At 34.5% G+C, this 22,556-nt stretch overlaps 3 protein-coding genes and 2 non-coding genes across 6 annotated transcripts; 2 read left to right on the top strand and 3 right to left on the bottom strand.

Annotated features, from left to right (window-relative positions):
• Positions 1-525: 525 nt before the first annotated feature.
• Positions 526-5,139, top strand: LOC101258595 (translocase of chloroplast 159, chloroplastic). Its single transcript, XM_010328278.4, has one exon. It carries the CDS (start codon positions 729-731, stop codon positions 4,938-4,940), a length of 4,212 nt encoding a protein of 1,403 aa, XP_010326580.2. The 5' UTR covers positions 526-728; the 3' UTR covers positions 4,941-5,139.
• A 1,703-nt stretch (positions 5,140-6,842) lies between these two features.
• On the bottom strand, positions 6,843-8,774 carry LOC101250630 (stress-related protein). The gene is made up of 3 exons (XM_004247384.5): positions 8,446-8,774; positions 7,787-8,011; positions 6,843-7,523 (listed from the first exon to the last, which is right to left on the bottom strand). Exons 1-3 carry the CDS (start codon positions 8,587-8,589, stop codon positions 7,029-7,031), a joined length of 864 nt encoding a protein of 287 aa, XP_004247432.1. The 5' UTR covers positions 8,590-8,774; the 3' UTR covers positions 6,843-7,028.
• A 3,821-nt stretch (positions 8,775-12,595) lies between these two features.
• LOC112942253 (U5 spliceosomal RNA) lies at positions 12,596-12,712 on the bottom strand. Its single transcript, XR_003248339.2, has one exon. It is a non-coding gene; the product is annotated as a U5 spliceosomal RNA (small nuclear RNA).
• Positions 12,713-14,865: 2,153 nt separating this feature from the next.
• Positions 14,866-14,982, bottom strand: LOC112942257 (U5 spliceosomal RNA). The gene has a single exon (XR_003248343.2). It is a non-coding gene; the product is annotated as a U5 spliceosomal RNA (small nuclear RNA).
• Positions 14,983-18,048: 3,066 nt separating this feature from the next.
• Positions 18,049-22,341, top strand: LOC101250926 (uncharacterized protein P8A3.02c). Of its 2 annotated transcripts, none has more exons than XM_004247385.5 (4): positions 18,049-18,511; positions 20,086-20,117; positions 21,225-21,422; positions 21,875-22,341. In XM_004247385.5, the coding sequence occupies exons 1-4, from the start codon at positions 18,265-18,267 to the stop codon at positions 22,175-22,177; spliced, it is 780 nt and encodes a 259-aa protein (XP_004247433.1). In that variant the 5' UTR covers positions 18,049-18,264; the 3' UTR covers positions 22,178-22,341. The 2 variants fall into 2 exon arrangements, with proteins under 2 accessions (XP_004247433.1, XP_010326581.1); XM_010328279.4 differs by having other exon boundaries at positions 18,163-18,511; positions 20,086-20,151.
• Positions 22,342-22,556: the final 215 nt, after the last annotated feature.

Here is a 22,556-nt window from a genome sequence, read left to right as displayed (position 1 = left end):
ATCTTTTTGATTATTTTCGAATTATTCTATTAGAAAAAGAAACATAATTAACAATCTCATTAAATTAAGAATAAATATTAGCAAAAAGTGTTAATAATATTCTAAAATTTCAAAAAATTCACTTATTTTGAACTATATTTTTTATTCATTAATTTACAATATGAAGTAAAAAAGTATCTTTTTTGGTGTTTAATATAATTTCTTTTGTAATAAATAATCTGTGAAATTTAACAGACATTTCTAGTATTTTTAGTTAATTCTTTTTCTTCCACATTTTCTACAAGTAATCAAAATTAATTGAAATCATATACTTTATTTAATTAAAAATATAATTAATCATTTTACTAATGATAAATTTGATAATTTTATACCTCAAATTTTATAATCTCAATATATCTTATATTATATTGAATATGAAGAAATTTTTATTGAAAACGTCATTCTCAAATATAGTTTATAATGCATAATTTAAATTTAATTAACGTGTATCAAATAAAAATTTCGAATAATTTAATTCACGAACCGAAATACCCGAAAAATCTCAAAAACCCCAAAGCCCATAGTGTGCCAATACCAAAATGCAGCTAGTAGTATAAACCTTATCGTCTACTCTTATCTCACAAGAACCAAACCCCTCTTTGTTCTCTCCACAGAGAACTTTGTTATCTTTACACTTTTTTCAATTCTTCACAGTTGAGTAGCGGAGTTGTTGTTGTTTGTTGGGCGCCATGGATTCTGAAGAAGCGACGTTTTCGCCTCCTGCTGTTTCTTCTTCTCCAGGTTCTTCTCCCATCAACAATTCTTCTTCTAATCATACTGAAACTGAAAATGTCTCCAAAATTAATGTAGAAATCAATGATTCCGATATTAATAGTAATAGCAATAGTGAGGGTAAAAGCGCTAGTGATGTAACTATTGTGGGTGGTCAGCAAGAATTGCCAATTCCTGCTGACCCAGATGAGGGAACCCTAGAAAAAACTATTGGGGAAGAGAAGTTGGATGATTCCGTTGTGGGTTCTGCGGAAATTGAGAAGCCTGTTTCTGAGGTTTCTATGAGTGAGGGTGTTGAAAATGTTGAGGCTTTAGGGGGAGATGTTGGTGGTTCTGTTCCTGTTATTGGGAATAGTTTACCTGATTCTACTGACTCTGATGCTACCAAATCACTGGGGACGGGAATCGAGGGTTCGGAGGGTAATACTGAAGAGTTTGACTCGGTTGATAAGTTGAATTCAATTGAGCAGGTGAAAGATAATGGTGGTGAGGTTGCGGTTGGTGCAGGATTGAAAGAGGGTGAGGATAGGTCCACTCAGGAGGAGGTGAAGGAAACTGTGGAGGATGAAAAGATGGAACCGAAAGAGGGCGGGGATAGGTCTATCGAGGAGGAGGTGAAGGAGACTGTGGAGGATGAAAAGATAGAATTGCAAGGGGGTGAGGATAGGTCCATTCAGGAGGAGGTGAAGGAGATTGTGGAGGATGAAAAGAATGAAGCTTTAACTAGTGTTGCTTCATCTAATTTAAAGGAGGCTGAGGAACCTACCTCGGTCATCAAAGAGAGTGCTATTGCTTCATCCAATTTGAAGGAGTCTGAGGAACCTACCTCGGTCTTTGAAGAGGTTGCTATTGCTTCATCCAATTTGAAGGAGGCCGAAGAACCTACCTCGGTCATTGAAGAGAGAGCTATACATAGTGATGATGCCGAAAAACTCAATAAGGTGGTTGTTGAACAACCGTCGGAATCTTTGTTGGCTGAAACAGGTAGTAAGAAATTTACTTCCGAAGGAGATGCAGTTGTGGATGCTATTGAAGTCAATGTCTCAGGGCCAGGGGTTGCTGTTGTTGGAGATGTGGACGAGAGCAAGGAAGTGGAAGAACATATTGAAGGTACCAATGATGAAAATGTGACATCAGTAAATGATGTTGGTGAGACCAGACAACTTATTGAAGAAGTGGCTAAAATGACAGTTGATGAAGTAGATGCACAGAACCCTAAGCCTGTGGTGGATGATACTGTTGCAACTGCAGAATCAAAGCCTGTGGATAACATTGTTGGTGCTGGAAAACTTGATTCTGGAGTTGTTCAGACTGGTGATGTGGTAGCTGTTACTGAGGAAATTAAAGAAGCTGATCCTGAAACTGTTAATAAAAGTCTGGACACCAAGGATGTTGAAGTGGAACCTGAGCAGGCAGTGTCTGGAACTATATATGCCAATGGTGACCATTCCGGAGAAAGCGTCGAGCGAGATGTAGTGGAAGTTGAAGTCTCTGGTCAAACATCTGCTATATCAAGGTCAATCACTGGCTCAGAGCAAGAAGGAGAAGCTAAAGATCATATAGATGAAGAAGCTAACCTTGAAGGCTCAGTTTCAGATGGAGAGACAGATGGTATGATTTTTGGAAGCTCTGAAGCTGCCAAACAGTTTATGGAGGAGCTGGAAAGGGAATCTGGTGGTGGCTCCTATGCTGGTGCTGAGGTTTCTCAGGATATTGATGGTCAGATTGTCACCGACTCAGATGAGGAGGCTGATACTGATGAAGAAGGAGATGTGAAGGAGTTGTTTGATTCAGCTGCCTTAGCTGCTCTTTTAAAAGCAGCAACAGGTGGTGATTCTGATGGTGGCAACATAACAGTCACGTCTCAAGATGGATCAAGACTGTTCTCTGTTGAACGTCCTGCTGGTCTTGGGTCATCACTCCGGTCACTGAGGCCAGCTCCCCGACCAAGCCAACCCAATCTTTTTACTCATTCCAATCTCCAGAACAGTGGAGAATCTGAGAACAACTTGAGTGAAGAAGAGAAGAAGAAACTGGACAAACTACAGCAGATCAGGGTCAAGTTTTTGAGGCTTATTCACAGGTTGGGTCTATCTTCTGATGAGCCCATAGCTGCACAAGTTTTGTACCGGATGACACTTATTGCACGAAGGCAAAACAGTCCACTTTTTAGCGTTGAGGCTGCCAAGATGAAAGCTTTCCAGCTTGAAGCAGAGGGGAAAGATGATTTGGACTTCTCTGTGAATATCCTGGTTATTGGCAAATCTGGGGTGGGTAAGAGCGCTACCATAAACTCTATCTTTGGAGAGGAAAAAACATCAATTGATGCCTTTGGACCTGCTACCACCAGTGTGAAAGAGATCAGTGGTGTTGTAGATGGTGTTAAGATTCGGGTGTTTGATACACCTGGCCTCAAGTCCTCTGCGATGGAACAGGGTTTCAATCGCAATGTCTTGTCTTCAGTAAAGAAGTTGACTAAGAAGAATCCCCCTGATATTTACCTCTATGTCGATCGGTTGGATGCCCAAACTAGAGATCTCAATGATCTTCCTATGCTGAAGACTATCACAAGTTGTCTTGGCCCTTCAATATGGCGAAGCGCCATAGTCACCCTCACACATGGAGCTTCTGCACCTCCAGATGGACCTTCTGGATCCCCTTTAAGTTATGAGGTGTTTGTTACTCAAAGATCTCATGTTGTTCAGCAGTCCATCGGGCAAGCAGTAGGCGATTTACGAATGATGAGTCCAAGTCTGATGAATCCCGTCTCTCTGGTAGAAAATCATCCATCTTGCAGGAGGAATAGGGATGGACATAAGATACTACCTAATGGCCAGAGCTGGAGGCCTCAATTACTACTATTAAGCTACTCAATGAAGATCTTATCTGAAGCAAGTGCACTTTCAAAGCCTGAAGATCCATTTGATCACCGTAAGCTCTTTGGTTTCCGCACACGCTCACCACCTCTTCCCTACATGCTTTCTTCAATGTTGCAGTCACGTGCGCATCCAAAGCTTTCTGCTGAGCAGGGTGGTGACAACGGTGATTCAGACATTGACTTAGATGATTTGTCAGACTCTGACCAAGAAGAAGAAGATGAGTATGACCAGCTTCCTCCCTTCAAGCCTCTTCGGAAGGCTCAGCTTGCTAAGCTCAGCAAAGAACAGAGGAAGGCGTACTTTGAGGAGTATGACTACAGGGTCAAGCTCCTTCAGAAGAAACAGTTGAGAGAAGATTTAAAAAGAATGAAAGAGATGAAAAGTAAGGGAAAAGAGGCTGCAATTGACAATGGTTATGCAGAGGAAGAAGCTGATGCAGGTGCAGCAGCTCCCGTAGCAGTTCCCCTTCCTGACATGGCCCTTCCACCTTCTTTTGATAGTGATAATCCCGCCTATAGGTACCGCTTCTTGGAGCCCACATCACAGTTCCTTGCAAGGCCTGTTCTGGACACGCATGGTTGGGATCATGATTGTGGCTATGATGGTGTTAACGTGGAACAAAGTTTAGCCATTGCCAGTCGTTTCCCTGCTGCAGTTACTGTGCAAATCACCAAAGATAAGAAGGATTTCAGTATCAATTTGGACTCTTCGATTGCTGCTAAGCACGGAGAAAATGGATCAACCATGGCTGGCTTTGATATTCAAAGCATAGGGAAGCAACTTGCCTATATTGTCCGAGGAGAAACCAAATTCAAAAGCTTGAAGAAGAACAAGACTGCTTGCGGAATTTCTGTTACATTTCTAGGTGAAAATATGGTCACTGGACTTAAAGTTGAAGATCAAATCATCTTAGGCAAGCAATACGTCCTAGTTGGCAGTGCTGGCACTGTTCGATCTCAGAGTGACACAGCTTATGGGGCTAACTTTGAACTGCAGAGGAGGGAGGCAGATTTCCCAATCGGTCAGGTGCAATCTACATTGTCTATGTCCGTCATAAAGTGGAGAGGTGATTTGGCTCTAGGTTTCAACAGTATGGCGCAATTCGCTGTGGGACGCAATTCGAAGGTAGCTGTTCGAGCAGGAATCAATAACAAGCTCAGTGGGCAAGTAACCGTGAGGACAAGCAGTTCAGACCATCTCTCTCTTGCACTTACTGCTATTATTCCAACTGCAATTGGCATCTACAGGAAGCTTTGGCCGGATGCTGGCGAGAAGTACTCAATCTACTAAATTTCATTTCCATATCAGCATTGCATTTTTGGTTCATTAGACCTTACATGATGACATATTGTCTTTGTCAGTTCATTGAATAATGCTTCTGTTAATTTCCCATCTATTTAGGATTCCTACTGTTATGAGTTATAAGTCAATTTTGAGTGATTGAATGTACTTTTTTGCCAGATGAAATGAAGGGGTTTGTGTTGCTTTATATGCTTCCTACAATGTATTGAACAACTGTGATTCTTTTTCTCATTTAATGTACTTCTATTCAACAACATACATCTTACAAACAAGGGTCCACAAGGCAGAGTTTCCTTGATTGTTGATATTTATTGTTTTATAACATGATATTAATTGAACCGACTGATACTTCTTGAGTGGTGATATTACAAGGTTCAATATTGGAGTAGAATTTGGTTAAGGTCACTAATGGCTTATGCTTGGGCAAGGACATAATAGATGTACTATCTCATAGTAGTAGAAGTATTTGCTTGAAAATTTTTCTTATCGAGTTTGTGAAGTCATTTTTTGATCTCTTTTTGGAGAAAATGATTGTTTTACCCGAGTCGAGAAACAACTCTCTACTCTCACAAGATAGAGATAAGGTCTGCGTACGTAACTATTCTCATATCCTATTTGAGATTACATTGAATATGTTGTTGAGTAAATGTTTGTTTGAGTTGTTTGTTGATTTTCATTTTTGGTGCCAATCTTATCTCAAAAGGTGTTTATGCTGTGTTACATAGAGGACAAGGAAGTAAAGAGGGGGGGGGGGGGGGGGGGGGGGGGTTGGGTTGAATCTGTCATTTCACTCTTTTGTAAAGCATGAACTTTAGAAAGCATTTAGAATTATGTACGAACTATTGCAAAAATGTTTCAAGTAGAAGTGATAGATATTATCAATGTAAAAATTATACCTTATCATTTTATTTTAAAATGTTACTTCACCATTTTTACCAATTAATCATTCATATTTTAATTTTCTAGATATGCATAGAAGCAATTCATCATTTTTTAGTACGAGTAGATATCATTAGCTATTTGCATATTGTACGCAAATATGGAGAAACAACTAACGATCATGATGGATCTTGAGTCATTTAAAAAAATGTATATTGTTGCTACTTTTTCGTGTCAGATAAAAATAAAATAGGGTGGTGGTTAGAGAAAATTACGTAATAAAATAAATTTATACTATTTGATTACATATCATAGTTGTAGTTTGCTATTATTATCTTTCGCGACAAACATTGTATATTAATTACATGGGCCGACTTCGAATTTGTATAATTAGTCACGTTTGTATATGTATAATTCGCCAGAATATACAAATACATATGTATAATATACAATTATTTAACCTACATATGTATACAGTCACCTCTCTTCCTAGTCTCGCTCGCCTCTCTCCTCCCTTTCCCAATCTCCTCTCTCCTCTCTCTCCCAATCTCTCTTGCCATATATACAAATACATAGGTATAATATACAAATATCTAACCAATATACATATATAATTCACCTTTCTCCCACTCTTTTCTCCCCTCTCTCGCCTCTCTCGTCACTCTCCTAGTCTCGCTCATCTCTTTTCTTCATATAACATGTAGCTACAAATTATAATTATCAAACTATATCTATGGAGAGTAATTAATTATATTTAAGTGGCTATATGTGAAAATTTCTTCGATTTAAACACGTGAGGCTTAAAAATATGATGGAAATGATCTCGGGACAATGTACAAATATTTTCCTAGACTGATCGAAATCTAATAAACGCACGTCTTATTCAACTTTGTGAAAGGTTACAAAATCAAATCATTTCTTTTGATGTTCTTTACCATCGATACTCCCTAAAACCTCTTTATTCTTGTATTTTGTTTCACCTGCTTGATTAAAAGTTGATACAATATGATATGTTCAAGAATTTAAATTTGGTGATTTAGGATAATTACTAAATACAATATATTAAGGAACTTAAGAAGTGGCTCACGATATAAAGATGAACAATTACTACCGACAAACATAAACCAAGTTATTAACCTGACGGCCCATTAAGCCCCCCCCCCCCCCCCCCCCCCCCAGTACAGTAATGTAAAATGGTCATTGCGCCGGAGCAACAGTGCCGTCGGTCAAGGGAACGGACTGCTCGTTTTCAGCGGTGGCGCCGCCTTCAAACACCTTCGCGATCCTCTCTACGGGAATAATCGGTAAATAATGCGCCGCCGTATAGCCGTTCTCCGACGCATATGTCACCGCTTGATTGTATTTCTCACTCCAATAAGCAGCCGTCGGCACTAAAATCTGAGCCACTTGAGGGAACAAAGGAAGCTTATTCAGAGATCTCCATGCCAAAACCGCATTTTTCTCGATCACTGGCTCGTATTTTGTGTATAGCTCCTTGACTGTGGGTTCGTACTTTGTGTAGAGTGTTTTAGCTACGTTGCTCGCTGTGTCCACTAAGCCATCGTGCTGTACCTCGCCGGCGAGATCTCGAGCTAATTCTGGAGCCTTCTGAGCTATTAACAGAGCTTTAGATGATGTCTGCTTTAGTAGAGAAGGCACATGGCTTTCAACTTCTGTCATCAAGTCTGCAACCTGCATAGATTCAAACTTTCAAATCCTTGCCACTGAAATTCGAGTTCAAAGTTTACAACATTCGTTTCTATGTTAGTGAATTATCATGTGCATGTCCATGCACATTCTTCCAGATTGAGCTAGATCTAGGATTTCGATTAGTTGGAGAAGACAATTTCTGAATGCCATACAAATACCTTCTCAATTCCAGCAAACTTTCAGCTGCAAAATAAGTATGGTGTAGACAGTATGGGTAAAATTCATTTTGGAGAAAGAAGGTGAACCTTTAGGTCGATGAACTTGAGGAGATTGAAAGGAACGTTATGGAACTTCTCATAAACCGGTCCGATAACAGTTTTAACAGTGGCTTCTACGGCCTGTACACCAGGTTTCAACGGACCGGAGTTTTCTTTGCCGTATTCATACAAAGTTGAGAAGCAAACAATCACATAGATCGCTGCAACTTGAACGAAATCCAGATATTTAAGTTTCCTCTCATCTTCTGCTACCTTCAATTATAAACACAAATCAGGTACAGATTTAAAACTCAAAAATTCTGAATCTCACCTATGTTGAGAAAACACATCTCGAATTAAATTCAACAAATTATACTAGTATTCTACCTGTCAATGCATTTAATCAAATCTAACTACTCTTTCTCGATATATTTTTTATCAGTCGAGTGACCATATGTATTGCGAAGATGAAATTGGCAACCATGAAGGCATTGCACAACAACTCATTCCTAATTTAACACCTCAAAATAAGAAGATAACAATTCATTCTGGCAATTAAATTGAGTAATTGAACAACTTAGATCTAATATGTGAAGCCTGAATAACAGAATATGAAGTTACAACCACGCTACAACGGTGTGTGTTTGAAAATTAAAATTGATTTAACTGTAATATCATGATAAACGTAGAAGACATTGTATACTTACTGGATCAGCTGGATCAGTACTAGTAGGCGGCGTCGTGTTTGCTGGATCAGTACTAGCAGGCGGCGTCGTGCTTGCTGGATCAGTCGTAGCAGGTGGCGCCGTGCTTGCTGGATCAGTAGGCGGCGTTGCAGCTGCGTCAGCCATGGTAGAGATGGAGAAAAACTAAGTAATGGAGTTTGTACAGGAGAGCTTCGAAAAGGCAGGCAGTTGGCAAGCCCTCTTTTATAGCGGACGGGGCACGTAATAATCGTGTGCGGAGAAGTCGATGAAAATTTTACAGGTTTTCAATTAATGTTTAAAACACAAAAATAAAGTGAATAAATATTCTTAATTAAAGTGATTAGTATTCATGACCATAAATAGAAAGAAATTATTTAATAATATTTTTTTTGTTAATTTTTAAATAAGGAAAATTACACAAATTGTCCTAAGTTAAGACTTTACTCAATTTATTTACTTTGATGGAACACATAATCCAAATTATTTACCTTACTTTCCTCTTGTTCAATCACTAAATTTTTTTTTAATTCTTGATACGATTTGAATACACTTCGATGATATTAATCAGTAATTGAGCAGTTTCTTCTTTGATGTCATCAGAATGATATTAAAGAGTAACTGAGTAGAGTTTTCACTGAAACACTGTCTCTTTTTCTAAAATTTTACTCTAATGGTATCAAAGAATAAGTGAATCACTGCACTTTTCTTCCTCTTTGATACCACGAGTGTGTGTCTATCTATATATATACTTTGATGGTATCGAATATTAAGGACACATTAGTAGTTAAGAATAGGGGTATGAGAACAGTGGGGTAGCCACATTATGGTCAGAGTGTCCAAATTGACACGATTCGTCGGGAAAAAAAAATACAAGTAAAATGACATATGAAATTATTAAATAACATATTTTGAACACTCTTAACCTAACAAGTTGTTATTGCCTAGTGATTTCGCCTCTTTGGAATGAGTAACTGCTTATATGTTCGAATCTCATTAGTTCTACTTTTAAAAGAGTTCTTATTGTGCTTAATCTGGACACTCTTTGTGAAATTGTTGATTTCGCCACTAATACGAAAATAAGGAGGATAACCACTTATAAATAGTTTTTCTTTTTTGATATAAATGTTGTTTTCTCTTTAAAATATTACTCTCTTCGTTTAATAATAAAGAATAGCCTACTCTTTTATTTGGTCTGTTTAAATAAAAAAGTCCCCTTTTTTTACAATTCTTTAAATTCAACTTTTCACGTGATATATTTAACACCATACAATCAATTTTTTAATACATTTGGTACAACTTTAATTTAAAACTAAAAAAATTATTTTATTTTAATTTTTTTAAACCAACATTTTTATAAAATGAAAGGAGTATAATTCTTTAACCCTTTTAATTATTATCGGTTACACTTTAATGCATGTCACTTTTTCAGTAAGTAGGTTATTCTCACGTGATTAGCTAGCTGTTCTAGAATCTCGACAGAATCACGTATATAACCTGTTTATTTTTATTTTTATTTTGTTTATTAATAAAAATAATTAAATTTAATAGGATCGGATCCCGGGTATTAACTTTTATGCGAAGATTCATTTTAGTTTGTCTAGATTTATAGTTGTCCTCAATTATTTTTTTATTTTTTTCTTTAAAAAGGTAATTATTTTAATTAATTTACTTGAAAATATAAATAATTATGTAAAATTCAAAAAGAGTTTTTTAAAGCATAAATTAGTAAAAGTAACATTTTTATTTATGGTTTTTAAAGAGACGTATAAAGAAAAAATAGACAGTTACTCTTCAATGCATTACTTTTTTGTGTGAATTTAGATTAGTCAGGTTCTAATATAAATATTAAAAATGAGATAGTATACTGTATATTCTCTTATTTCATATTTTTTCCGTTTAAAAAAGAATGAACTAGTTTGACTTGGAATGAAGTTTAAGAAAAGAAAGAAGACTTTTAAATCTTGTGGTTCTAAATTAAAGTTATGTCAAATGTATCAAAATGTTCTTAAATCTTGTGGTCTTAAACATGCCACGTGGAAAGTTAAAATTAAATTCTTTTTGAAAAAAATTAAATAAGAAATAAAAATATTCTTTTTTGAAACATAGGAAATATTATTTATTCCTTAAAGTTTTTTTTAATAGTATTTTACCTATCGATTTTAGTAAATCAAAGGTACAATTCTTATTATTAGATGACTGCATGTATTAACAATTAAATTGAAGTTTTCAAAATATAATTAATTTAACAACAATATACCTATGATAAATATTATTTTAAAAGGAATGTCTGGTTAAAATGGATCATCATCAAAGTTATAGTATTAATAATATTAAAATAAAGAAAGATGGAATACTTTATATTATCACTTACATTGTTCGGTACCTACTCATTGATGAGAAAATTGAAAAATTGGTAGAATTTACAGAGGTGCGTTTGAATTTTGAAATTTAAATAAATTTATTTTAATTTATAAAAATATTTAAATTATTAAATATTGTGACTTGTATAAATATATTTATAAATTTAAATAAATCTATTTTAATTTGTAACTATTTTATAAAAAAATTAAATATTTTAAACTATTAAATATTGTGACTTGTACAAATATATTTATGTAGTTTATAAATATAAAAAAAATTAAAAATTTCATATATAAATTTTCAGTTAAATGTAAAATAATTTGACTCTCGAAAAATGAAACTAGTACATGACACGGTAATCGAGGTTGGTGTATGTCTCCCCATCTTCTTGATTTTTTATTTGAATTATGCCCTTCTGGAGAGTTATGGGCTCATTTTGATCATTTCATACTTTTCTTTGCTCATAAGATAGCGATAAGGTTCTCTCTTTATTTGTCTATGTCTTGTACACTTCACATTTTTTTTAGTTATGTCGATAGGTTAAAATATCATCATTGTTGGCGGGCTAAAACCCATAAGGGTGAAAGGGGTAATTTTTTTTAATAATTTGGTAGATTAAATTTTCGTTAGGTGTAAAATTTAAGAAAAAATTAAATATAAAATAAAATATAAAATAAGAGGTTATAATTTATAATTTAAACTGTGACTTTTTAATTACATGATAATAACTTTATTAGTTATTATAACAGCAGATGAAAGTTCGTTCTTTAATGTGTCGATATAAGGGTGCAAGGGGTTGAACTCTTTAATTTTGTTGATAGGTAAAAACAATTGGGGTTCAATTCTTTAGTTGTGTTTGATAATAGGGCAAAAAATAATTAGACTTTTCATATGTATATAAGTTTTTTTTTCTCTTATTTAAATTTCTAATAACACCATTCGTTTGATTATTACTTTATATTAAATATTGGGGTTATTGGCATACTAATTTGATTTTTGATAATTGTGTTGAATTATGCATGTGCACCTAACTCCTAAGTTAGCAAAGAATTGAAAAATATTTTGCAAGGAAAGCTATTTTCACAATTTAAATTTTTAATCTTTCGATTACAATAATAACTTTATATATTATAACGATAGAGAAATTTCAATTTTTTTAATTATGTTGATAGGTATAAGGTTGTAGGGGTCAATACTTTAAATTTTGTTGATAGGGTTAAACTTACCAAGGTTTGTGTTTCTAATAACGCAATTCGTTGGGTTATTAGTAACACTAACTTAAAATTGGTTTATCATATTGAATTATTTACCCAAATATTTAGCCAATATTAGGTACCATAATATTATTCCCCAAATATTTAGCCAATATTAGGTACCATGATATTATTCCCTTCGTTCATTTTATGTGGCATCATTTCTTTTTTTGTCAGTCCCAAAAAGAATGTCACATTTTCTTAAAGGTAATATCCTTATTGGTCCCACTTCATTTTAAAAATAGTACTAAGAGAAAAAAAAAGAAGTAAGTTTACTAAGAATAATTTAGTAAACATTTTAAAAGTTAAAATAACTTTCAAAGTAATTTAACCACATTTATTGGAACAAAGAGAGTATAATTTAAGAAAATTATAACAGTTAAAATGACTTTCAAAGTAATCTTAACCACATTTTTTCGATTTCCACAGTAATTTAACAACATTTAGAGAGTCTTAAACTTACTTTATAAACAACCCAGAAAATTTTGTTATTAGTATTGTTGGGATCCAGAAAATTTTGTTATTAGTATTGTTGGGATCTTCAGTTAAGAAAATCCCTCCAAAAATTAGCGTATGCCACTAATTGCAGCGCGTACACGGTATTCTTTAGTAAAAGGCGAAAGAATAGTTCGCTATGTGCTCACTGCGTGGCTGCATAAATTATATGTTATTAGCATGAGTCTCTTATATGTTGCTTGTAGCTGTTGGCTTACTCACCTACATTACGATGTGGTACTTTATCAACAACACTTCCATTTATGAAATTCCAGTATATGGGCTTTGTGCCTTTGTTGGACCCAGTACTTACAAGTTTGAGAGGGCCACTTTCTGTATTAGCCCACTTTTTCATTGTAATGTAAACAATTCTATAATGATTAGAAAAACAGGTCAAATGTGTTTGGGATGAAAAATAAGTTTTTCCCAGCAAATGTCATCTTGAAAAACAATGTTTTTCAATAATTTTTTAGTGGTAGATAATTAAGAAAGAAAATATTATTCAAAAGAGAATCTATATGTTGTTTAACAAAATATGATAGAGGTTGAATGGATTGGTGTATGGGGGTGGGGGGAGGGGATGATCAAGGGGTGAGAGTTGAGGAGATTGAATGGGCGGGAAGGAGACGATACATTTGGAATAACACTTATGTAATTATTATTTTTTTCATTAAAGACCTTATTTTTCTAAATATTTTGACCAGCTAAACATAAAAAAATAATAATAGAAAAACATTTTTTTTGAATATTTTCCTCCATGCTGAACATAAAATTGTAAGCTATTCTCTATTATACTAATCATAAGATTGTAAAATATCTTTTGATTTTTCGAACATAATAAGTAAAAGTCGGAATATAAATGTACGTATTTGAATCTACATTTAAGACAATGGATTAAGACCTCATTTGTTTTCACTAAGATGAAAAATGACTGAATATAAATGTACTTGTTAGAATAATTATGATCATGTATATAGATTTGAATACTGAATAATTAAGACTATTTATATTTTAATATGTCGCTTTGAGCCTACACATTGAAAATGACCAACACTCGATATCATTGTTGCTCTAAGCGTGTACCCATAACGTGACATTGGACATGAGCATACATCAAGACATGAGTGAAGGTGCAGTTTAAAAGCATTTAAAGAGACAAGTTCAGTAAAAGAAAACACTTGTATAACACATAAGTTGTGAAATTGGAATCGTTAAAAAAAGACACGAAAATTCAATCTGACACATAACCATGTATCTCTCTATTAAACCTCTAAACATGATTGAGAAGTATCTATTAGGACAAGGCCCTTGGTATTACCTTAAACACATAATTATAAAGTACTAGAAATATGTATATTTAGTCTTTTGAGAAACGGAGAAGGGCTCCCCAATTAGCTGAAAATATGGGACCTAGTGAGCGACTTGATCACATGTATGTGTATATGTAACACTCTCGATAAAAGTGATGTAATTACATATTAAATAGTATTTGTATCTAAACATATCGGTACATGCCAGATCAATAAAAACATATAGCATAGTATAACATATGAAGATTAAGAGATAAGGTCGTTAATACTACCTTAATGGTACATCTTTTTATCATATTTTTTTTTAATCAATAATAAGATTCTGAAAATATAATAAACGATACAAATACTATGTGAATGCATGAAGTTTGATCTACCCAATCAACTAAGGTGGAGACATATGTGTACATATCATGTGGATCTATAAGTATAACTATCCCTTATCAGAAGCATAAAAGAACAATTCCCCCGAATCAACAAGATATTATCCTTAACAGTGTTGGCAAATGAAGTTTTATACGTTCATCATTTAGATTCATGCACTTTCGATCAACTATAATTGTCTCTAGGTCATATGTTCACAGATTAGCCCAAAAATTCATATTCATGACTTTTAATGAACGTAGTTCATAATGACTTTTAATGAACGTAGTTCATAACTTAAGTTCATATTATCATATCATGAAATTATATTTATATATATTATAATTGTTTAAAAATTTTGCCATATAAAATGAGACGAAGAAATATAATTTAAGAAAATAATAACAGTTAAAATGACTTTCAAAATAATTTAACTACATTTTTTCGACTTCCACATTAATTTAACCACATTTATTGGGACGAAAGGAGCATAATTTAAGAAAACTATTGACAGTTGAAATAACTTTCAAAGTAATCTTAACCACATTTTTTCGATTTCCACAGTAATTTAACCACATTTAGAGGGTCTCAACTTACTTTATAAACAACCCAGAAAATTTTGTTATTAGTATTGTTGGGATCTTCAGTTAAGAAAATCCCTCCAAAAATTGGCGTATGCCACTAATTGCAGCGCACACACGGTATTCTTTAGTAAAAGGCGAAAGAATAGTTCGCTATGTGCTCACTACGTGGCTGCGTGAATCTTTTGTTAGTCATAAGTCTCTTATATATTTCTTGTAGCTGTTGGCTTACTCACGTACATTACGATGTGGTATTTTTATCAACAACACTTGCATTTATGAAACCATAAATTCCAGTATTAGCCCACTTTTTCATTGTAATGTATATAAACACTTCTATAATGATTAGAAAAACAGGTCAGATGTGTTTGGTATGAAAAATAAGTTTTCCCCAGCAAATGTCATCTTGAAAAACAAAGTGTTTTTTAATTACTTTTTAGTAGATAACTAAGGAAGAAAATATTATTCAAGAGAATCTACATGTTGTTTAACAAAATATGATAGAGGTTGAATCGATTGGTGTATGGGGGGTGGGGGGAGGGGATAATCAAGGGGTGGGAGTTGAGGAGATTGAATGGGCGGGAAGGAGACAATAAATTTGGAATAACACTTACGTAACTGTTTTTTTTTCCATTAGAGAGGTCAATTTCCTCATGTTTAAAGATCTTATTTTTTCTAAATATTTTGACCAACTAAACATAAAAATAATAATAGAAGAACATTTTTTTTTTGAATATTTTCCTCCATGCTAAACATAAGATTGTAAACTATTCTCCATACTAATCATAAGATTGTAAATTATCTCTTGATTTTTCGAACATAATAAGTAAAAGTCGAAATATAAATGTACGTATTTAAATCTACATTTAGGATAATGGACTAAAACCTCATTTGTTTTCACTAAGATGAAAAATGACAGAATATAAATGTACTTGTTAGAATAATTAAGATCATATATATAGATTTGAATACTTAATAACTAAGACTATTTTTGTAATATGTCGCTTTGAGCCTACACATTGAACATGACCAACACTCGATGTAATTGTTGCTCTAAGCGTACCCATAACCTGGCATTGGACATGAGCATACATCAAGACATGAGTGAAAGTGCAGTTTAAAAGCAATCAAAGAGACAAGTTTTGTAAAAGAAAACACTTGTATAACACATAAATTGTGGAATTGAAATCATTAAAAAAAGACATGAAGATTCAATCTGAAACATAACCATGTATCTCTTATGAAATCTCTAAACATGACTGAGAAGTATCTATTAGGACAAGACCATTGATATACTTCAAACACATAAATATAAAGTACTAGAAATACGTAAATTAAGTCTTGGGAAACAGAGAGGAGGCTCCCCAATTAGCAGAAAATATGGGACCTAGTGAGCGACTTGATCACATGTATGTGTATATGCAACACCCTCGATAAAAGGGATGTAAGTACATATTAAATAGTATTGTATGTAAACATATCGGTACATACCAGATCACTAAAAACATAAAGCATAGTATAACATATGAAGATTAAGCGATAATGTCGTTAACACTATCTTAATGGTACATCTTTTTATCATATATTTCTTTATCGTAATGAAATTCTGTCAGTATAATTGATACAAATACTATGTGAATGCATGAAGTTTGATCTCGACCCAATCAACTATGATATTTCATACCTCGTTGGGTGTGAGACATATATGTACATATCATGTGTATCCATAAGTATAACTATCCCTTATCAGGGGCATAAAAGAACAATTCCCCCGAATCAATGATATTATCCTTAACAGCGTTGACAAATGAAGTTTTATACGTTCATCATTTAGATTCATGCACTTCCGATCAATTATAACTCTCTTTAGCTCATATGTTCATGGATTAGCCCAAAAATTCATATTCATGACTTTCAATAAATACAGTTAATAACTTAAGTTTATATTATCATATCATGAAATTATATTTATGTATTACAATTTTGCGTTTCATAAAAGACATATATCAAATCATACCATTATAATAAAGGTCTAACCCACCAATGGTCCCTTAAACTTGGCACAAAGTTTCACTTAGACACCTCAACTGGACGATGTTCATTTTAACCCCTCATGTAGGATCTTGTTGTGTCATTTTGACACTATTTTAATAATCATCCAAAAATACAAAGTGTGTGTAATACACTTGGCGATGGCATGTCAAAGTGATGAATTAAACAAAGACACATGTCATGTCATATATGTAAAAAAATAATTCTGAACTAATGATTTTAAATATAAAGATAAATAACCACTCACTTGATGACATGTGTTGACATGTGGCATTTAAAACTCAAATAATAATTTTTTTTAGGGATAATGCACAAGTAATGCACAAGTACCCCTCAACCTATGCCCGAAATTTCAGAAACAAACTTGTACTATACTAAGGTCCTATTATCCCCTGAACTTATTTTATTAATAATTTTCTACCCCTTTTCGGCTTACGTGACACTATTTTGTGGGCCCAACGCTGGTTATTTTTTTTTCAAGCTAGTGCCACGTAGGCCAAAAAAGTGTAGAAAATTACTTATAAAATAAGTTCAGGGGGGTCATGGGACCTTGGTATAGTATAAGTGTGTCTCTGAGATTTCAGACATAAGTTGAGGGGGTACTTGTGCATTTTCCTTATTTTTTTAAAAGAAATTCAACCCTTCTAATTTTCAAGAAACTCACTGTTGTCCTCTCCACCCCACACATCCCAACCCAACCGCTCCTCCACCCCCATTAGAGCATCCATCCTCTTTACTCCACCCACTCCAACTTCAATCGTTTTCACTCTATCGTCTTTTAAAGAAACACTTTCAAAAGAATCTTAATTACATTGAAAAAAATAATTTATAAAAGTTCACTTTTTCCTCTTCTTTACTTTAAAAAAGAATCAATTATAACTAACAACGGAAGAATTTTTTGCTGGATCTAAAGAAACAAAATGAGAAGAAGATAATGATTGTGGTGATTTTTAGATTTGCAAAATTAAAAATTATTTTGATTTTAACAAGATTAATGGCGATGTTGCAGTACCCTAATTGATGGTGTATAGTGGATATCACAAAGATTGAGGGAAGAAGATGAACAGTGTTTAAAAATATTTTTTGGCCTGAAAATAAGCTCCTAACGGGCTAACTTTGAGTGTATTACACTCACCATGTCTTGTCAACAAAAAGTATCAAAATAACACAATGAAATCCTACATGAGGGGTTTAAAATAAATATTGCACAATTAAAATGTCTAAATAAAATTTCATACCAAGTTTAAGGGTTGACCCATGGGTTAGATATATAATAAAAGAAGCATGAGATAGCATCATAACATTGAGATTTAGGTAATTTCACAATTCATAATTCTAGGATTCATAGCATAAGAATTTTCAAGGCAAAATTGAACTAGAAAGAGCCGCAGATTATACAACAATATGGATGAGCTGAAGATGATTCTAACAGAAGCATTTGGCGATTCATCAAACAGCGAAGGCGAAGAAGAAGAACAATTTCTCCATGTTCATTCTGTTGAGAATAAGGTCAATGGAAAAGCCCTAATCAGGTCAGTGTTCGGAGAAACTCATAATTGGGAAAGAATCAGTGAAATTGATGGCCTTTGGCTGTGCAAAGACTTTTTATCTCCTGATCAACAATCAAAGTTGTTATCATCAATCCAACAAGGTAATAGCCCCTCTCTTTGTTGCTCATATTCATACTGTTTCAAAGCAGATTTAGGGCGGATTTTTTGGTTCAATTTTTCGAATATATATCAAATTGAAGTAAAATGTATGCGTATAATTAGATAGCACTCCTTCTGAATCCATTATTATACAATGACCTAGAATTTTGAATAATTCATTTACTACTCTTCTAGACTACCTACGCGGGCCTTGCATATACACAGGGCGGAGCAACAAGGCGATTACGGGTTCTGAGAAACTTAGTAGCTTTAGCCTAGACACTGTATTTGTGTTTGTATGGGGAAAAATCGGACTTAATAAAGAAGCGAAATCATGTGGCTACACATGGTAAGTCCAAATATGAAGGAACGTTTGTGGGCGAATGGTGAGGCTCTCCCCGGTATGTCGGAGGAAGCCTTGAGCTCCTGGTTGGGACTGACTTGCAACCGAACAACCAAAAGAAGCCTTGCAATCAGCTTCAAGTGAGAAGTTAGAACATACACACTTGCTATGAAATAGTCTTTTCAATATCCAAGAGTGCTATCGTTTCACATTGAGGTGACGGTTCAGTTTTTTGGTCTATAAAGAAGGTTTTGCAGGCAATAGAAGGCATGGTTTCTTAGAAAACACCAAGAAGTTTTAGTTATTTGATAGTTCTCCCCCATTTTAGCCTCTCCATGAAAAAGGATTTAGAACCTCTCCCACTTGCACAATTCATTTCCCATTTTGGAAGTTATGTACTTGTAAAGAAATCACGACCTTGACGTTTTAGTCATAGGGGAAATGAACTTGATTGGCCTTGACTCACTTGCCTTTGACCCCTTTTACAAATTCAATTATTAGATTGAACGCCAGTTCAATTTCCATGTTGGCGGTCTCAAATTTGAAACCCCTTGCCAGTGAAAGCAAGGGGTTTGATTTCCGAGTCAAGCTCGCAACGGGCTTGCTTTAGTGCGGTTATCTCTCTTGTGTCGCATGCGAGCTATTGCATAGAATCAATTGTCTTACCCTGTCCACACCAAAGGGTAGCGGCGGCGGGTTTTCCTGGTCATTAAAAAAAAAAGATTGAATGCCGTTTTTTCCGGAAAACGATTTTTAAAAGTCCACTTATTATGTATAAATAATTTATTCAGAACCCAACAAACTCGTCTTTTCCAGAACCTGGAACCCACACACTCGAAATTCTAGCCTTGCCTCTAAATTTACTTATGTACAAACATATATACTCACACATTTTAAAGATGATTTGGCCTATATATATATATAGGTATTCATATACATATAAAGTTTGCATTTTAAAGATTCTTTGCATATAGAAATTTTCAACTATATGTATATAAAGTTTCAGCATAATAATGTAGTGAATGGCCTTTTGTTTCAATTATAGCTCAATGCTTTTGAGAGAACAGTTTAAGCAGTCATCAGGGAGCTCCTTATCACGGGTTTCCCTGTAAATTTACTGCTGCGCATGTATTATCAGTGATATTTCAATGGTTTCATTTGGCTAAGGAGTAAGACAAATGTATTTGATCAGGCAGAGCTCTTATATTTGCTTCTTGATGGTTGTGGTTGCAGAAGGATGGTTTGCTGAGTCTTCAAGCAATCAGGTGTTGTTGGATCCTCAAACCTTTGGGTATTCTTGTATAATACACTTATTCCCTTTAACTTGTTATATCTTATTCCCTTACATATCAACTTGGGAATCATGTTCATCAAGTGTGATCAATAATCTTGTGTCATTTGGCTGAAGGATATATTACCCGACGACCACTATATTCATGTTAAATCTTTAGTTTTCATACTTATGCCCTTGAGTTGTGTAAGAGCATTTGAAATAAGATGATTGTTGTAGTAGTAATTTTTATGTCAAAATGTAACTTCTCTATTTACTGGCGCTAAATCTTGAGAATACTATGACTACCACTTGAGGCAGAAGATGAACTTGTGACATTTCTCTCTGAATATCGTGAATGGAATAAATGTTTTTCATTTATTTGTCTGCCGTTTATAATTGTACGTTAGTATTCATTCTGGGGAGACTTATCAAAACAAGGACTTGAATACTGAGGGGTTGTTTGGTATGTGAGATTTTATGTGTTTGGATAGGGGTATTAGTTCGTTTCAGAATTATTTATCCCACCATTTATACTGCTATGATGGGATAAGTTATCACATTATATGGTGGGATAACTTTGTCAATCCCATCCCCTACCAAACAACCCCTAAGAGATTTTGGATTAAAAAAACATATATAAGCCAAAAGTGCTGGATGCTCAAGAATTTATTTTTTTTTTTTAAAAAAAGAGATTCTGAAAGTACTAATCATCACGATGTTGATTCGTACGCTATTTCGACCGTGTGCATCAAACCAATATCCTTCGTTCAAAGTTTAAAAACTTTACACTCTGCATTCAGCTTTGTTTTTACCCTATAGTTGTTAATTAACCTTCGAATGAGCATACTGCAACGCATATCTGTCATGTACTTGAACAATGGAAAAGTTCATCCTGCAGTTCTCTAAGAAAGACAGCAGGGCTGTTGGTTCTGTTTAACATTTTCTTTTCCTTTGTTTAAGTGACTAGTTTAGCATTTTTGTAAACCAACTACAAATTTTTGAATTTCTCATAAATCATAATTAGATCACCCTGTTCGACTCTTTTAACCTGTAGTCATTTATCAATGCACTTGATCACATGTATTTTCATCTCATACAGGCTATGAGATTTGGCGACCTACCAGGATGGGCGGTTGAGCTCTCCAGGTCTATCCATGAGGTGATTCTTTTCGGTAGTTATGCTGCAGAGTTGGAAAACTGTGAAAAGGGCAAGGAAGCATGTATTTTTCCACAAGATCTGTTATGGAGGGAACCTCTATTTGATCAACTTATAGCTAACATGTATCAACCAGGTGAGGTGCGACTTTATCCTTTCACATAACTGTTTTTTTAGTGGTAATTGTTGTACCATGATAAATTACAGTGCTACTGAGTAAGTAGTACAACCATCAAACCCTTTAGGGTGGTCCAGCGGTTGAACTTGGGATTTTTATGTTAGAGGTCTCAAGTTCGAAACCTGCTTGCCAACAAAAGCAAGGAGCTCGTCGCACTAGACTTGTCTCAAGTTTTAAAACCGCTTGCCAGCAAAAGCAAGGACCTCTTCTGGGTCGAACTTGTCGAACCAGACTTGCTTGGTTACCTCTTCTATTACCTATGTGCATCCATAATATAGCGACCGCGGATTTTCCTCATCATAAAAAAATACAACCATAAAATTTTGATGTAGTATAACTTGCTCATGAAAAGGATCAGCATCCTTTTCTTTACAGTGGAATTCTGGTGATGAATTACCACATTGCTTTATAACAGGGTATCTGCGCACATGTTGATCTAATGCGGTTTGAGGATGGAATAGCTATTGTTTCTCTAGATTCATCCTGCGTAATGCATTTTTCTGGAGTCGAAAATGAAACATGCACAGCTCAAGATCCACCACACAAAGTGCCGGTGCTTTTGACACCAGGTTGTCTTATTCTGATGTGGGGAGAAGCACGCTATCTTTGGAAACACGAAATAAATCGAAAACCTGGGTTCCAAATATGGCAAGGTCAAGAGATTGATCAAAAGAAGAGAATCTCAGTGACACTGAGGAAACTTGGTCGCACTGACTAGAAATTTAGTGCTACACATTTGCTCGCGTCATTTTCTTGTGCTTAGGCAGGAACAGAAACTTGCATTATTCATGTTGCTTGAAGAATTGAAGCTTATGATATAATGCATCAACACATTTCTGCAGATTATACTATGGTATAATCCAATATATATGGAAACTTATATAGCCACTCAAAAATAGCTTCATTATGCTCCAATTTCCTAGTAACAATTCGTAGATACATGTTATAGGAAGGAGAATAGAGAGCGAGATTGAAAGAGAAGAGAGAAGCGAACGAGTGGGAGCAGAAAGTGGGAGAGAGATAGAGTTATATGTATTATCAGTTAAATGGTTGCCTTTTGTGTTTTGAAAGTCGAAACAATTTAATTGTGCATGAAA

The sequence above is a fragment of the Solanum lycopersicum genome, chromosome 9 (assembly GCF_036512215.1).
Source record: "Solanum lycopersicum chromosome 9, SLM_r2.1".
Taxonomy (NCBI): Eukaryota; Viridiplantae; Streptophyta; class Magnoliopsida; order Solanales; family Solanaceae; genus Solanum; species Solanum lycopersicum.
The sequence above is the reverse complement of the archived record's forward strand: the minus strand, read 5'-3'. Positions and strand labels throughout refer to the sequence as shown.

Excerpts from the sequence above, each read along its gene's own strand:
- LOC101258595 (XM_010328278.4), top strand. The coding sequence starts at position 729 with ATGGATTCTGAAGAAGCGACGTTTTCGCCTCCTGCTGTTTCTTCTTCT.
- LOC101250630 (XM_004247384.5), bottom strand. The coding sequence starts at position 8,589 with ATGGCTGACGCAGCTGCAACGCCGCCTACTGATCCAGCAAGCACGGCG. Across the intron at positions 8,012-8,445 it reads GTACTGATCCAGCTGATCCA|GTAGCAGAAGATGAGAGGAA; the intron begins GTAAGTATACAA and ends TTATAATTGAAG. Across the intron at positions 7,524-7,786 it reads TCAAGTTCATCGACCTAAAG|GTTGCAGACTTGATGACAGA; the intron begins GTTCACCTTCTT and ends GAATCTATGCAG.
- LOC101250926 (XM_004247385.5), top strand. The coding sequence starts at position 18,265 with ATGGATGAGCTGAAGATGATTCTAACAGAAGCATTTGGCGATTCATCA. Across the intron at positions 20,118-21,224 it reads CTGAGTCTTCAAGCAATCAG|GCTATGAGATTTGGCGACCT; the intron begins GTGTTGTTGGAT and ends CATCTCATACAG. Across the intron at positions 21,423-21,874 it reads ACATGTATCAACCAGGTGAG|GGTATCTGCGCACATGTTGA; the intron begins GTGCGACTTTAT and ends GCTTTATAACAG.